This window comes from Leptonychotes weddellii, chromosome 3, assembly GCF_054177405.1.
Source record: "Leptonychotes weddellii isolate Sample4059 chromosome 3, ASM5417740v2, whole genome shotgun sequence".
NCBI lineage: Eukaryota > Metazoa > Chordata > Mammalia > Carnivora > Phocidae > Leptonychotes > Leptonychotes weddellii.
In genome coordinates this window covers 56,981,586-56,997,496 of record NC_138371.1, presented here as the reverse complement: position 1 = coordinate 56,997,496, position 15,911 = coordinate 56,981,586, and the positions used below count along the sequence as shown (strand labels likewise).

Below are 15,911 nucleotides of genomic sequence, written 5' to 3'. Positions count from 1 at the left end.
GTAGAATCCTGGGTACTTTTCTGTATTGACAAATATTGCTCTAGACTATACCACGATTATACAATCAACAAATCCTGAGGGTGGGAAACTCCACAGGTTGTTCAGCAGAAAAACTGGAAGAGAAAGGGATGGTGGGAGATGCTTATAGATTAAGACACACTTAAAAGCGGGGGAGGTGCAAATTATGGTGTCTATAGAGATGCAAACCTGAGTGATAAAAACTGTTACAGGAAGTGCTTACTATAAAAGCAAGAGAGTGGTTACTATTGGGCAGAGAGTGCTGATCTATACAGACATGAGATTAAACTGTAAAAATAATACTTTGCAATGATGAAAATGTTCTAGAATCAAATAGTGGTAATGGTTGCACAAAAGTGAATATTTTAGAAACCACTGCATTGTATATTTTTAAAAGGGTGGATTTTATGGTATGTTAATTATATTTCAATGAAAAAAAGAATGCTTTTAAAAAATGCTTTTAACAACTCCAGTTATGTAAATAGAAAAACCATCAAACACAAAATATAAGAGTATATATATATAAAGAAAACCATTTGAATCAGGCAGCCTAGAGGAAGACCAGTAAGAGATGTGGTACATGAGACATCAGAGTATGTGTAACAGTAAGTGAAAGGTACAACAGGGTCATTTAATCAAGATTTCCATGTATTCAAAGTATACTATAACTGGGTTTTCATTTATATCCAAAGGAAACAATCTATAATCCTCATCGGTCTAATCATTTTATTCTAAAAGTTGCTGAGTAAAATATTTTAACCTATTCAGGGTTTATTTCTCATAATTTGCTTGGGAAAGAGAACACATTCATGAATATAGAAGACAAACACTTAGAATTTAGCATTTCAGCTAATACAAATGAATATCATAAGGAAATCCAAAATGAGGGAGAATGGTTAGGGGAGACATCTTTCATTTGCTTACTGTTTTGATCCTGTTTTTCACAAAAGGTTCTGTGAAGTTTACATGTTGCAAAACGATTATGTATTGGATTTCACATCATGCAAAGTAATGATTTTTTTTTTTTTAAGATTTTATTTATTTGAGAGAGAGAGCGAGAGTGCTCACAAGCGGGGGAGTGGCAGGCAGAGGGAGAAGCAGGCTCCCAGCTGAGCAGGGAGCCCGATGCGGGGCTCAATCCCAGGACCCTGGGATCATGACCTGAGCCGAAGGCAGACACTTAACCAAATGAGCAATGCAGGCATCCCACGAAGTAACAATATTTTGAACAAGTACTTCAACTAAACCTAAATCAAATATCAACAGACCAAAATCTATGCAGGACACATGTTTTATAGCTATGCTTAAGACTCAAGGGTGCGGGCGCCTGGGTGGCTCAGTTGGTTGGGCGACTGCCTTCGGCTCGGGTCGTGATCCTGGAGTCCTGGGATCGGGTCCCACATCGGGCTCCCTGCTCGGCGGGGGTCTGCTTCTCCCTCTGACCCTCTTCCCTCTCGTGCTCTCTGTCTCTCATTCTCTCTCTCTCAAATAAATAAATAAAATCTTTAAAAAAAAAAAAAAAAAAGACTCAAGGGTGCCTGGGTGGCTCAGTTGGTTAAGCGACTGCCTTCGGCTCAGGTCATGATCCTGGAGTCCCAGGATCAAGTCCCGCATCGGGCTCCCTGCTCAGCAGGGGGTCTGCTTCTCCCTCTGACCCTCTTCCCTCTCGTGCTCTCTGTCTCTCATTCTCTCTCTCTCAAATAAATAAATAAAATCTTTAAAAAAAAAAAGACTCAAGGCACTCTGGCTACCAGCTTAAATGAACTTAGATGGTCATGAAGTCAGAAGACAGCAAGTTTCAGATGCTAATTACCTACATTCCCACCAGGTGGCCTGAGGATAGTTACAACATGGCTTTCTGCCCAGCACTAATACATCACTATTGGAAGAAAGGTTAGGGATTATATCACATAGTAGACCCTTAGTAACTATTTTATTGAATAAATGTGTTGTAAGACAAGAGAAAATCATTATTCCCCCATCATGGGTAGGATCAGACCAGGTCAAGATCAGTCCATTTCCCACTCCATATCTTTTCTTCCATTTATTTAAAAAACAAAACAAAACAAAACCTGTCTCCTCCCACTTTCTATTAAACCAGTCAGGCTTTCACACATACCCCTTTCCCAAAACTCCTCTTTTCAAGGTTACCAATGATCTTCATGTTGCCAAATTTAATGGACATTTCCCAGTCCTCACTTTACCTGAGCCATCAGCAGTATCTGATACAACTGCTCACCTCCTCCTCCTTGAAATGCTTCCTCGACTTGGCTTCTAGGAAGTATCACTACCTATGACTTTCCCTCCTACCTCACTGGCCACCCCTGCCCAGCCTCCTTTGCTCATTTCTCTTCTTCTTGACCTCATGTTGGGGCACCTGGAGCTGAGTCCTCAGACTTCTCCTCCATTCACACTCTCCTCTAATCACATTTTAGTGATTTCATCTACTTTCATCACATTAAATACTGCTGACAATTTCCAAATTTATATCTGGCCCTGGACCTCTGCCTTCTCCAAACTCATTAAAATGCCTATTTGATATCTCCACTTAAGATGTTTAAAAGGCATCACAGGGACGCCTGGGTGGCTCAGTCGGTTAAGCGTCTGCCTTCAGCTCAGGTCATGATCCCAGGGTCCTGGGATCGAGTCCTGCATCAGGCTCCTTGCTTAGCAAGGAGCCTGCTTCTTCCTCTGCCTGCCACTCCCCCTGCTTGTGCACACATACACACTCTCTCTCTGACAAATAAATAAATAAAATCTTTAAAAAAAATAAAAAGGCATCAAAAACTCAACATGTCTAAAACCAAACTCATGATCCTCCCACCCACTGCACCTCCTACTTCTTCCTCCCGTAGACTTTCCCATCTCAGTCAATAGCAATAACATCCTTTTAGTTGCTAAGGACAAAAACTTAGAATTATCCTTGACTCCTTTCCCTCATACTTCATATCCAATCAGTGAGCAAATTTTGTTGCCTCTGCCTTCAAAATACATCAAAAAAATCTGAGCACTTCTCATTACTTCCACAGCTACTACTCTAAGCCAACCATCTATTTTTTACTTATTTATTTTAAGTAGGCTCCATGCCCAATGTGGGGCTTGAACTCAAGACCCTGAGATACAGAGTTGTATGTTCTACTGACTGAGCCAGCCAGGCGCCCCACCAACCATCTATTTTTTGTCTGGATTATCGCAATGATCTTCTAATGGGTTTCCCTGCTTATACACTTGCCTCACTGCAGTCTTTTCCCATCTCAACAGAGTAGCCCAAGTGATTCAATTAAAACATGGGTTCTTATCATTCCTTTATAGAAACTCTCCAATGGCTGCTTATCTCACTCACCATAGCCATGAGGTCAGGTCATATGTATTTGACTCTATTTTACCTTTTCTCCTATTACACTTCTACCCTCAACCTTCTACTTGTTCTGCTCTAGCCACAGAGGATTCCTTGTTATTCTCAAATATGCCAGGCATATTCCTACCTCAGGATCTTTGTACCTATTGGTCTCTCTGCCTGGAATACTCTACTGCCAGTTAGCCTCACCTCCTTAAGTCTTTACTCAAATACCACCTTAGTGAGTCCTCAGATCACCCTATTTAAAATTATACCTACCCAAAATATTCCTATCCCCTCTCCCCCAAATCTTTCTCCATATCACTTAGTATCATCTATGGTATAATGTAATTTATTCATTTATTTTGTTTGACTCTACCCATGGCAAATACGCTACATTCACTGCTATATCCCCAGCATCTAAAACACTTTCTGGCACTTAGTAGACAAAGAATGAATTATAAACTATTTAAGTTTCTTAAAAGCTACAAGTCCTTTATATTAAGAATTTTATACAATTTCCCAACCAGATAGTAAAGAAATACTGGAGAAATTAAAATGTCTGTTTATTTTAATAGGTATTCAACTGACCTTCAAATCAATCAATTCTGTACTATTATTTTTTCATTGAGTCAGGCCACTTAATTAAAATAAGTTCAGTTGTGACACACCATTGTCACTAATTTTAAATAAAAACTACAATCATGATTTGCCTTCTCCAAATATACGTTCTCTCAGGTAGTCCATCCGAGCTTCCTTTGTTGACAATGCCATAGAGTTCCATTCAAAATGCGGGATCTGTAAAATAAGCCATGTAGTTTGAATGGAAATTTTAAAGCAACAACAAAAAGACATCAGGGAAGACTTGTAAGCACCACTGAGCCGAGCTGTAGGAACCTGTGAAATTAGTTTACATAAACATAAACGATTTGTAGAAGCCAAGTCGGTCCTTCTTCCTGGTAAAGCCCAGAGACCTACTTCTTCCTTACAGTTCCTTTAATCCTCCTGTTCCTACAATACCAACAGTAGACATTCTTCCTATTACCTTTCCAACATACATATACTAGCCTTTTTCTCTTATATCTCTACCCATCTCCACAGTGCCTCTCATAAGATAAATAAAAAAACCAACAGATCTTCTAGAGAGAATAAAATAAAATGATTTTTATTTACTATTCAAGAAAAATGAAGGATGTTCTGTTTCAGAGATATTTTAATATACTTTTTTTAATATTAAAAAAAGGTAATTCTAGAACTTTCACATTAAAAGGGAACACATACTGGTTGGACCTAGAAGGTATAATGAATGCTAAGTTAAATTAAGTCAGACAGAGAAAGACAAATACCATATGACTTCATTCATATGTGGTTAAGAAACAAAACAAATGAACAAAGAAAAAGAGAGACCAAAAAAACAGACTTAAATACAGAGAACAGGCCTGTGGTTGTCAGGGGCTAGAGGGGGAATGGGTGAAATAGATAAAAGGGATTAAGAGGTACAAAGTTCCACTTACGAAATAAGTCACAGAGATGAAAAGTAGAGCATAGGGAATGTAGTCCATAAGACTGAAAAAATGGTGACAGATGATCACTACACTTAATCGTGGTGAACACTGAGTAATGTAGAGAATTGTTGAACCATTATGTTGGATACCTGAAACACTGTATGTTAATTATACTCCAATTTTTAAAAAAGGAAACATATGTACAGCCAGTTCCCTGGGGGGTTTTTTAGAGGCTAAATTACATGAGTATTTCATACCTGAATTACATGATAGCCCAAAATTTCCAACTGTCGTTTTTTCATAGCAGATTTTCCTTTCAAGTGAGGGATGTTTCTACAAAAAGCTCTTGAATCCAAAAATTCCAGAGCAATCCTACAGAAGATAAAAAAAATTTGCTTCTGAAATCAAAACGAGAAACAATAATTACAAGCCTTTCAGGAACAAAGTTGCATCTTTATGGGCGCCTGGGTGGCTCAGTCGTTAAGCGTCTGCCTTCGGCTCAGGTCACGATCCCGGGGTCCTGGGATCGAGTCCCACATCGGGCTCCCTGCTCAACGGGAAGCCTGCTTCTCCCTCTCCCACTCCCCCTGCTTGTGTTCCCTCTCTCACTATGTCTCTCTCTGTCAAATAAATAAATAAAATCTTAAAAAAAAAAAAAGTGGAGAAAAAAAAGTTGCATCTTCATAAATTAATTTATACAAAAAACAAATGAATATAAATGAGTATTCTATTTTTCTACTTAAATTAGTAATTGATGACAAGTAAGCCTATTCATTATAATTTACACCAAATTAGAGTAAAAATCTCCATGTTTTCATTCGTTTCCTTGTCCAATATATATTTACCATGCAACTACCATATGGAAGGCACTGTGAGGGATACAAACATAGAGAATAGCTTATAGTCTAACAACATGGGATACATATTAAGTAACTGCAATACAGTGTAGGAAGAAGTGCTACTGGATAAGCGGAGAGGTAGGGGAGCTCCAAAGCAGATACTATTTGCTTCCACTGAGGACAATGAGAAGGTTAGCACTTTAGTTAGACTGCCAGGCGTTGGACAGTAAAGGACAGACATAAATGCTGAAGGCAGAGGAAAAGCAAAGGCACAGAGGCAGAATGCAGGAGATAAATGAGAAGCAGATTCTCCTACAACTGATCCTTGATAACGGAGTTCATTAAATTATGCCAAACTTAACGTTTAACAAAATCTGAAACTAAGAAATAAGTTACCTTTCAGCTCCTGGTGGCAGTCTTGATCCAGTTATTTGGGTATTTGATTCCCAGTGCATTTCTGGCAGTTTTCCCAAAGTTATATTGTGGCTTCCATATGGAAGAGCTTTTTTTCTTTTATCCAAGATACACTCAAAATCTGTAAGTACAGGAATCAACAGTATGAATTAAGTAAATTCTTACAGCTAAAAGTTTAAGATATATTTTAAATTTGTATACATATAGCGATATACATGTATACACACACACACATATGAAAGAATGATGTACAGCTCCCTAATTATCCAACTTGTTTTATAAGATCTGGTCCAATGGCACCTCTCTTTGAAAATCAATCAATAAAAATCAACCAGCAAGTATTACTAAACTGTATTTAGTACAGAGTTATATTTAGTGCTGGTATAGGTCAAATAACATTAAGAGTTTTATTTTAATCCTCTTAAATCTCTTGGTAGCATTTGGAGGAAGCTGAACCTACTCATCTGAAAACTAGTAAGGGCAAAGATTCAAACATGTATCCTGTCTTTCCTGTATGAACTGTACATAAGAGTAACTGAATAGTTGGTATGGGAAAGTTCTTTTTAGACAAATTCCAGCTAATGCAGAAAAAATGATAGATGTTGAATATCACTACTTTAGGGGCGCCTGGGTGGCTCAGTCGTTAAGCGTCTGCCTTCGGCTCAGGTCATGATCCCAGGGTCCTGGGATCGAGCCCCGCATCAGGCTCCCTGCTCGGCGGGAAGCCTGCTTCTCCCTCTCCCACTCCCCCTGCTTGTGTTCCCTCTCTCACTGTGTCTCTCTCTGTCAAATAAATAAAATCTTTAAAAAAAAAAAATCACTACTTTACCACCCCTAATGAATAATGGATTTAGACAATAATTTTAATGACTGATAAAATCTGTAGGTGAAAAACTGATAGAACTTTCTAATGGTGAGCTGGTAAATCTTTAATATAACAAAAATAAGACAACCAGCACTATATGTCTTCTGATATGATACAATAAGAAGTACATACGACTATGAAATAGTCTGGGCAAAACAAACAAACAAAAAAACCCAACCTGAATTTAACCTGAATCTAATCAAGCCTCTAGATCTAAGGAGTGACTTACAGGAAAACAAGGGATGCAGGAGCAGGTTAAGAGATACAACAGAGGTTAAAAAAAAAAAAAAAAAAGAGAGAGATACAACAGAGGTATAACTGAAAAGTCTAGAATGTGAAAAAAAAATTTTTTTTCAATAAATAAATTGTAAGGGGAAAAGAAAGAGGTAGAACTTAAAAAGGCCTATCAACCAAATGTAATGTCTGGACCCCAATTTTAACAAATAAACTAAAATAAAACATATAGAAGACAATTGGGACATTCGAACATTGACAAGCTATGTGATATTAAGAAATTTTTATGAATGGCGGTGGGGTGATAACAATGGTACTGTAGTTATGTATCTTTTTAGATAAACATTTTAAGATATGTGTGATTTGCTTGAAAAGGATCAGGTGGGACTCTGGTGAGTTGACAACTGGTGATGCTGTATGGGAGTTCATCATACTATTCTATTTTTTGTATATGTTTGAAATTTTTCTGTAATAAAAACAACTGTAAAAGTATTTAAACCAAGACAAAAAGGACAAATGAAAAAAGAAACAACAAATGAAAAGGGAAGAGTAGGTTTAATTATCTGCTTTTTATACATAAGGGAAACTGGGGCACTGAAGCAGCTTCGAGCTAATTATCAAACGTGAAATATAGTTCTCTCATTGAGAGAATGAATTCTGGAGCTAGAATGCCTAGGTCAAATACTGGCTCCACCATTTGTCAACTATATAACCTCCACCATTTGGCAAACAATAATGTCTCAGCTTCAATTTCCTTATCTATGAAATAGAATAATTTATGTACCTGATAGGGGCATAATAAGTTTAGTATATATAAAACACTTAAAACAATGTCTAACACATAATAAACAGTATGTAGGTATATCATTTTCTATTGCTGTTGTTATATGAAAATTGCAGCACTGTTTGACAGATGCATGTACCTACAAAAAGCCCTAAGGATTAAATAAACCATCATTTACTCAATTCAATGAAATACGTATGCAGTCACTAAAAATAATGTATATTTCTGGGCACAGAAAAATATTTGCAATATATAAACATAGCTACAAACATTATAGTATAAGTTATTTTTGGTTTCAAACAAGTCAGTTACAAAAACAGACAGCAAAAGTAAACAATGGTCATATCATGATAATTTCTCTTTTGTTATCTGTCCTTTCTGGTTTTTCTATAAGTAGGTATCCTGTGATTTTTTTTAACTGAATTTTTTTTAAAACCTTAAGCAATGCTTCTAGCCCATAGTTATTTATTTATTTATTTATTTTTAAAGATTTTATTTATTTATTTGACAGAGAGAGAAAGGGACACAGCAAGAGAGGGAACACAAGCAGGGGGAGTGGGAGACAGAGAAGCAGGCCTCCCAACGAGCAGGAAGCCCAGTGAGGGGCTTGATCCCAGGACCCTGGGATCATGACCTGAGCCGAAGGCAGACGCTTAACGACTGAGCCACCCAGGCGGCCCTAGCCCATAGTTATTAATTATACTATTATACTGTCTTAATTATGCTAATCCATGTACATAAATATTACCAATTAAATATTTTTTTAATGATTTATATACATTTCACATAAAAATAAGCCTCTTGACAACAGGAGGTACAAATATGAATTGGAAATACAATGGTCTTGGGACAGAGTAATCTTAGTTTCAGTACTAATTACACGTTATGCATGATTTGTTATGCGTGATTTTTTTTTCTGTATTTTCCAAATGTTTTACACAGATAGGACTATTTATAGTTTGAAAGAAACATTAACAAAAACAAAACAAAAAGAATAAAATGAAATAACAGAAATAAAGAGCCAGCCACAGTGCCTGTCACAAAGTTGGTGCTCAATTTTAAATTATGAGATGGAATTACAGACCATTTTCATATTCATATTTCAGTGCGTTTCCTTCTGTGAGCATTATTTTTACAGGAGTATATTTTAAAATACAGATATATTTTAAATAGTACAGATTAACAGTATATGGATGGTCCCCAACCTATGATTTTTCAACTTTACAATGGTACCAAAGTGATATGCATTCAATAGAAACCATACTTCAGATTTTGAATTTGGATCTCTTTTGATGCTGGGCAGCAGTAGTGAGGATAAAAAACTTAGAACGATTGCTTTTCACTTTCAGTACAGTTTTCAATAAATTACATGAGATGATTCAACACCTTATTGTAAAACAAGCTTTGTTGTAGATGATTTTGCTCAACTGTAGGCTAATGTAAGTGTTCTGGGCACATTTAAGGTAGGCTAGGCCAAGCTATGAAGTTCAGCATGTTAGGGGTGTATTAAATGCATTTTTTTCTTTTTTTAGAGAGAGTGTGCAAGAGCAGGGTGCAAGTGGGGGATAGAGGGGGGCAGAGGGAGGGAGTGAGAGAGAATCTCAAGCAGGCTCCACACCCAGCACAGACCCACAGGAGGGGCTTGATCTCACAACACTGAGATCATGACCTGAGCCAAAATCAAGAGTTGGACACTTAACTGACTGAGCCACCTAGGTGCCCCTAAATGCATTTTGACTTCAATATTTTCAACTTACAATGGGTTTATTGAGATATAATCCCATGGTAAGTCAAGGAAGATCTATATCAACATTTTAAAACGACCCTCTTGCAGAGAGTTCAAGTTGTCCCCCAATATCTAATACTTCCCTTCATTTTTAATAATAGAATTCCTAATTCTTAGCTGGGTACATGGCCACCCAGAATGAAAACATTTCCTAAACTCACTCATAGCCAAGTATGGCCATATGGTATAATTAAAAATGGTATGTGCAACTTCAAGGAACTGTGCTTAAAAGGACACCCTTCCATTTCCTTCCCTCCACCTTCTGCTTAGATTGTAGATGTGTTGGCTAAAGCAGAAGGAGCCATTTTGGACCATAAAGTGGAAGCTACCTACATGTTGAGGTTGTAGTTTATAATAAAATAGAAGGATCTTGGGACGCCTGGGTAGCTTAGCCAGTTAAGCATCTGCCTTCGGCTCAGGTCATGATCCTGGAGTCCTGGGATCGAGTCCTGAATCAGGGTCCTTGCTCAGCAGGGAGCCTGCTTCTCCCTCTGCCTGCCCCTCCCCCTGCTTGTACACTCTCTCTCTCTCTCTGACAAATAAATAAATAAAATATTTAAAAAATAAAATAGAAGGATCTTGATCTTTAAGGCTTGTGGAACTGGCATCCCAGCCCTGGACACCCTATGCATATGGGAGAAGGAAATAAACTTTATTAAGTTCCTGTTATTTGTGGATTTCTGTCACTCATAGACAAATGAAATCCTAACGTAAAACCAAACAACTGAGAAAATGTGTTTTGTAGTGCAAGATGGGGGTATAAATGACTAATTTGGTTCAGTCTTCTGAACACACAATCTGATCATCCAGCTTCTGCCTAAACATTTCTTCTTCACAAGGCAGCCCATTATTTCATTTTTTGACAAATCTCTCATAAAATTCTCCTTTTATTGACTTAAAATGATTCCTTTACTTTTTACCATACTTTTATCCTGAAATAGGTATCTAATTCTTCTTTCACATAATAATCCTTCAAACATTGTAAGTTATGCTCACCACAACTTTTCCAGTTTTCAAATTAAACATTCCTAGCTTTTTTTTTTTTAATAAAATTTATTAAGCCCTCACTATGTTCCAAGGGCAGTGCTAAATGTTTTTCATACAATATATCAGTTAGCCCTGTTAAGCGGGTATTATTATCCCCATTTACAGATGAAGAAACTAATAATATTCAGAGGTTGAGGAACTTGCTGAAGGATTGAAATCTGTGCAGTTCCCGTCCTCTGTAGTTCTAAGACAGGATTTCTAGACTCCTTTGTTTCCAGGCCCCATTTGTCACTGTCTCTCACAAAATGCAACACTCAAAAAAAAGAATACTAAGAAATGCCTGAAGGACAGAATACAGTGGTACTACCAGCTTTCTTATTATTATTAATAACATAGGTTAAAATAGTATTTGATTTTTGGCAACCATTTACAGTATTAGTTAATATCAGGCTTATAATCCTATATAACATCCTGTATGTATGCAGATGTTTTCTAAACCTAAATTTAGAAAGTTTATGTTCTCTTAAAATTTCATCTTTTCCTTTAAGTCCACCACTTGAATTTAGCTATTTTTTTTTAAATCTTATGTTGCCATCCAATTTATCAGCTAGCCTACTAATTTTATGTCACCCACTACCAAATCAGAATGCCTTCTACAACTAGACGACTGAGAAGGTTAATGAGTTTATTTAGAGTTGAGCACAAACCTATGGAAATCTTCATCCAGGTGGATAATCCAACTTTGTTTTTGACATAAAACAATGAAAAGATCCTAAGTCATTTCCCTGACTTTAGGGTACTTAGTGGAGAGGAAAAAAACTTTTGAAGATTTAGAAATGTTCAGTGAATCTGAATCGGTTTTACTTAGAATTGGTGAAAGATTGGTAAAAAATTAAAACAAAAAAAACAAAATGCTGATGGTTATCAAAGCTGGCCCATGGGAACTTGAGGAATCATTGCACTCTTCTATTTCGGTCTGTTTGGAAATTTCCATTTGATGAGATGATTCTACTTTAATTAGTTCAGTCTTCTGAGAGTACCTAATAACCTACCACAGACTCACCTATTCTGTGGTAATAAGGCGTAAGAACCGAGGCTTTTACACAATTGGTTCCTCCCAGCACCTCTGCTAACATTTTATAAATTTGCTGTTGCGCTCCATTCATGCTGCCAATATCTTTATGAAAATAAAAATAATTAGGTCACTTAAAATAAGTTCATCAGTTTCAAATGAAAATCAACCCAATTCTACAAACCGAAAAATCAAGATTAATATTTTCAACAAGAGCTTCGATATAATAGCACATGCAATGGTATTAAATTCAGAACGATACAAGTTCTGTGCTCTCTACCAGAGAGGTTTAGTGTCCTAAATATTAAGAAATTCTTATAACACAAATCTCACCTATAAAATGGTTCTATCAAACAGGTCATGGCACTCTCGGTAACTCTGGTGTCAAGGTTGGGCTTAACAAGGTGCTAACTAATAATTCACTTGGGAATTAAATTTTGCTGTCTGACCCAAAGACAAGGCAAACCTTTATTATACTGTTGTTGACAGAAGCGGTCATGAAACCACGGAATCTGATACTCAGGGCACTCCAAGCAGACTGCTCTATTTAATTCCATAAGACGAAACTGGACCTTCATATTTAGAGATGAACATAAAACTGAAATCAAAAACAAAATATTAATTGATTTTGACAGGTTGGACCTAACAAAGACAATCCATTTTTTTCACATTCATTTATCCCCATTATTTGTTAGTACTTTTATTCTCACCTTATAAAATTGTTTCATTTGCACACACATGCTTTATATTTTTAAATTATTCAGTGGCAAGATTATGACTAACTCCTATGTCGTTACCACTAATCATGAATATTACAACTACATTTTTTAAAATACCACCAAAGAATTTTCATTGACCTAATATTCCACATTTAGGTATCTATCCTAAAGAAACAAAGATGAGGTCAATGATTCATGTATAATAATCATTATTTATAATGAAGAATTGGAAACAACCTACATGATAACAAATGTTATTACATTCCTATCATAGCCGATTACATAAACACTAAAACAATCATGATACCAAAAAATATTTAATGGCATGCAAAACTGTTCAAAATACAGTTCAGTGACAAAAGGCAACATACAAAAGTGAATATACTAATAATCCAAATTTTGTTTTAAAATACATATAGAGGGGCGCCTGGGTGGCTCAGTTGGTTGAGCAACTGCCTTCAGCTCAGGTCATGATCCTGGAGTCCCAGGATCGAGTCCCCTATCAGACTCCCTGCTCAGCAGGGAGTCTGCTTCTCCCTCTGACCCTCCCCACTCTCATGTGCTCTCTCTCTCCTCTCATCCTCTCTCTCAAATAAATAAATAAATAAAATCTTTTAAAAAAAATAATAATAAAATAAAATAAAATACATATAGATATATAAACATACACATAAGAGCAGAAGAGAGACAGAAAAGAAAGATACACTCCAAAATATTATTAAAAGTGGTAGTTTCACTTGGTAGTAAGATTATGAGTAATCTTTTATCTTCTATTTTATACTTTCCTGTTTTCCAAATTTTCCGTAAGAAGGAAATACTTTCATAAACAGAAAAAAAATATGTTAACATTTAAATGCTTTAGTATAGGTAGAGTTGAAACTTGGATATAAAGTATAGGTAAGAGTTTAATAAATTAAAATGTAGATACAGGGCCACCTGGGTGGCTCAGTAGGTTAAGCATCAGCCTTCAGCTCAGGTCATGATCCCAGGGTCCTGGGATTGAACCCCACATCAGGCTCCCTTCTCAGTGGGGAGCCTGCTGCTCCCTCTCTCTCTCTCCCTCTGCCCCTCCCTCTGCTTGTGCTTCCTCTCTCTCTCAAATGAATAAATAAAATCATTAAAAAAATTAAAATTAAAATTAAAAAATGTAGATACACACATTCAAGTTGAGAATCCATTTTGGCTAAGAATTTGATGTTAAAAATTGCCTTCAGCAGATCTTCCGGAAAATATCCAAGTATGGCCAAAGAATAACCAAGAAACACTAACATGAAAGGATCCAATCCACCTAAAACAAAATTAAGATAAAAAAATTATAATGTACAGCCACCTCACATATACATGCACACACTTTATTCAGGTCAAGCTGGGTTTTAAAATAATGATACAAACACAGCCTTGACAAAGCTAATCTATACTGTTACAAGTCAGGATAGTAGTGAAGTGCTTACCTTTGGGTGGGAGTAGAGTAGGAAAGGGGGACAGGAGAGAAGGACACTGTGGTAATACTGTTTCTTCACCTGGGTATTGACTCCTTGGGTAATTCAATTTATATAAATTCATACTATGTGCTAAGGATATGTAAATATTCCTATATTATTATTTTACTTCATAAGAAGTTTCAAAAATTGCTTTGTAAAGAGAAAGAACTCAAAACAAAAGGTCAGTAGTGTATGTAATAAGTGGTCTGAGTCTCTATGTATTGATGATAACAATATAATAGTGCTCAGAATGTGTTCGGTATCATTCTAAGCTCTTTACATATATTAACTCATTGAAATCTCATTTCAGTATACAGCAGGAATAATTATTATCTCCGCTTTGTAAATAAGTGTACAGGGGCACAGAGAAGTTAAACGACTTGCCTACAGTCACACAGTTAGCAAGTGGCAGTGAGGTTTAACCCTGAGAGCCCAGCTCCAGAGCCTGGACTACTATTCTGTGCTGCTGTTAGGGATCTCAAATATCCGGGCTGAGTGTAGACACATATGAAGCTCAAGTTTCAAATAGCACCTCCTCCCTTACCTGTCACCCAACAGCATGGCACATGTCCCAGAGTACAAGATTGAGGTTATTTAGCTGATTTGCCTCGTCCAAGAGACATTTCTGATGAGAAGGAAGGGGTCCCTACTGGCAGCAATACTCTTAGAAAGGACAAAAAAGATGTTAAATCTTTCCTTTTGGATTGTTTGCTGAGTTTATTTAATAAATCAAGATCAAATCATAAATGAGGTTAATAGTGACCTGTCAAATCTAGTATTTATTCAAAATAAAATTATTATGCCATTACTTAAAATTTTACTTATAGAGGTATCCAAGAATTTTCCAAACATTCTCTTGGTAAGGCTTAAAAAAAAAAAAATCAAAGCTGTATTTCTCAACCTTTCTTCTCTTAAACTCTTTATTTATTTTTTAAAAAAAGATGTGCTTTCACTTCCTTCTGGTTGTTGGCACAAGACTGAACAACCAGGAGAGCATACTAAGTCTCAGTTTCAAATCTCCTCTTTCTACATAATTATGTTACTAAAAAGAGGTATACATGAATGCCACACATGCATACGCCCATTCATGACTAAATATAAACATATCACAGCAGCCCATTTTACTTGTCTATTCACAAAGTAGTATCAGACATGGTTATCATATCATGGTGTCAGTCAATGGCAGGGGTAAGGAAAAAAAACAACAACCAGTATTTAGACTATAAAAGACCAAAGAGGTATCAACCTAATGCAGTGAGTGGATGCTGGGTCCAAAATAACCATTTTTGAGACGAATGAGGGAGATTTAAACATGGACTGTGTATTAGATATTAGGGACTATTAATTTTCTCAGGTGTCATAATAGTATTGTGGTGATATAAGAGGTCATTATTCTTAGGAGGCATACGCCTAAGCAATTAGGGGTGAAGGGTCATGATGCCTACAACTTACTGTGAAATGGTTCCGAAAAAAATAAGAGAGCAAGAGAAACAGTAAAGCAAATAGGATAAAATGTTAACAATTACTAAGTCTGCCCTGTGAGTATACAGGCACTCTTTGATTCTTTCCATTTTTTCCTTAAGCTTGATATTTTTCATAATAAAAATGTTTCAAAAATGGGTACAACTTTTTTTTTTATACAAATATCTTTCTGCTTCTTAATCGTTTAGACTTTTTTTTTTTTTAAAGATTTTATTTATTTATTTGAGAGAGAGAGAATGAGAGACAGAGAGCATGAGAAGGAGGAAGGTCAGAGGGAGAAGCAGACTCCCTGCTGAGCAGGGAGCCCGATGCGGGACTCGATCCCGGGACTCCAGGATCATGACCTGAGCCGAAGGCAGTCGCTTAACCAACTGAGCCACCCAGGCGC

The 15,911-nt window shown here is 36.6% G+C and overlaps 1 protein-coding gene across 1 annotated transcript in view; it reads right to left on the bottom strand.

The window, feature by feature from the left end:
• Positions 1-3,904: 3,904 nt before the first annotated feature.
• FASTKD1 (FAST kinase domains 1) overlaps positions 3,905-15,911 on the bottom strand; it is a gene marked incomplete at its 5' end in the record, with an annotated part of 41,049 nt that continues 29,042 nt past the window's right edge. Inside the window, 6 exons of the mRNA XM_081815329.1 lie at positions 3,905-4,153; positions 5,118-5,232; positions 6,096-6,234; positions 11,833-11,946; positions 12,308-12,439; positions 13,720-13,871. Of these exons, the coding sequence (XP_081671455.1) occupies positions 4,058-4,153; positions 5,118-5,232; positions 6,096-6,234; positions 11,833-11,946; positions 12,308-12,439; positions 13,720-13,871 (748 nt within the window). The remainder of the gene's footprint in view (positions 4,154-5,117; positions 5,233-6,095; positions 6,235-11,832; positions 11,947-12,307; positions 12,440-13,719; positions 13,872-15,911) is intronic.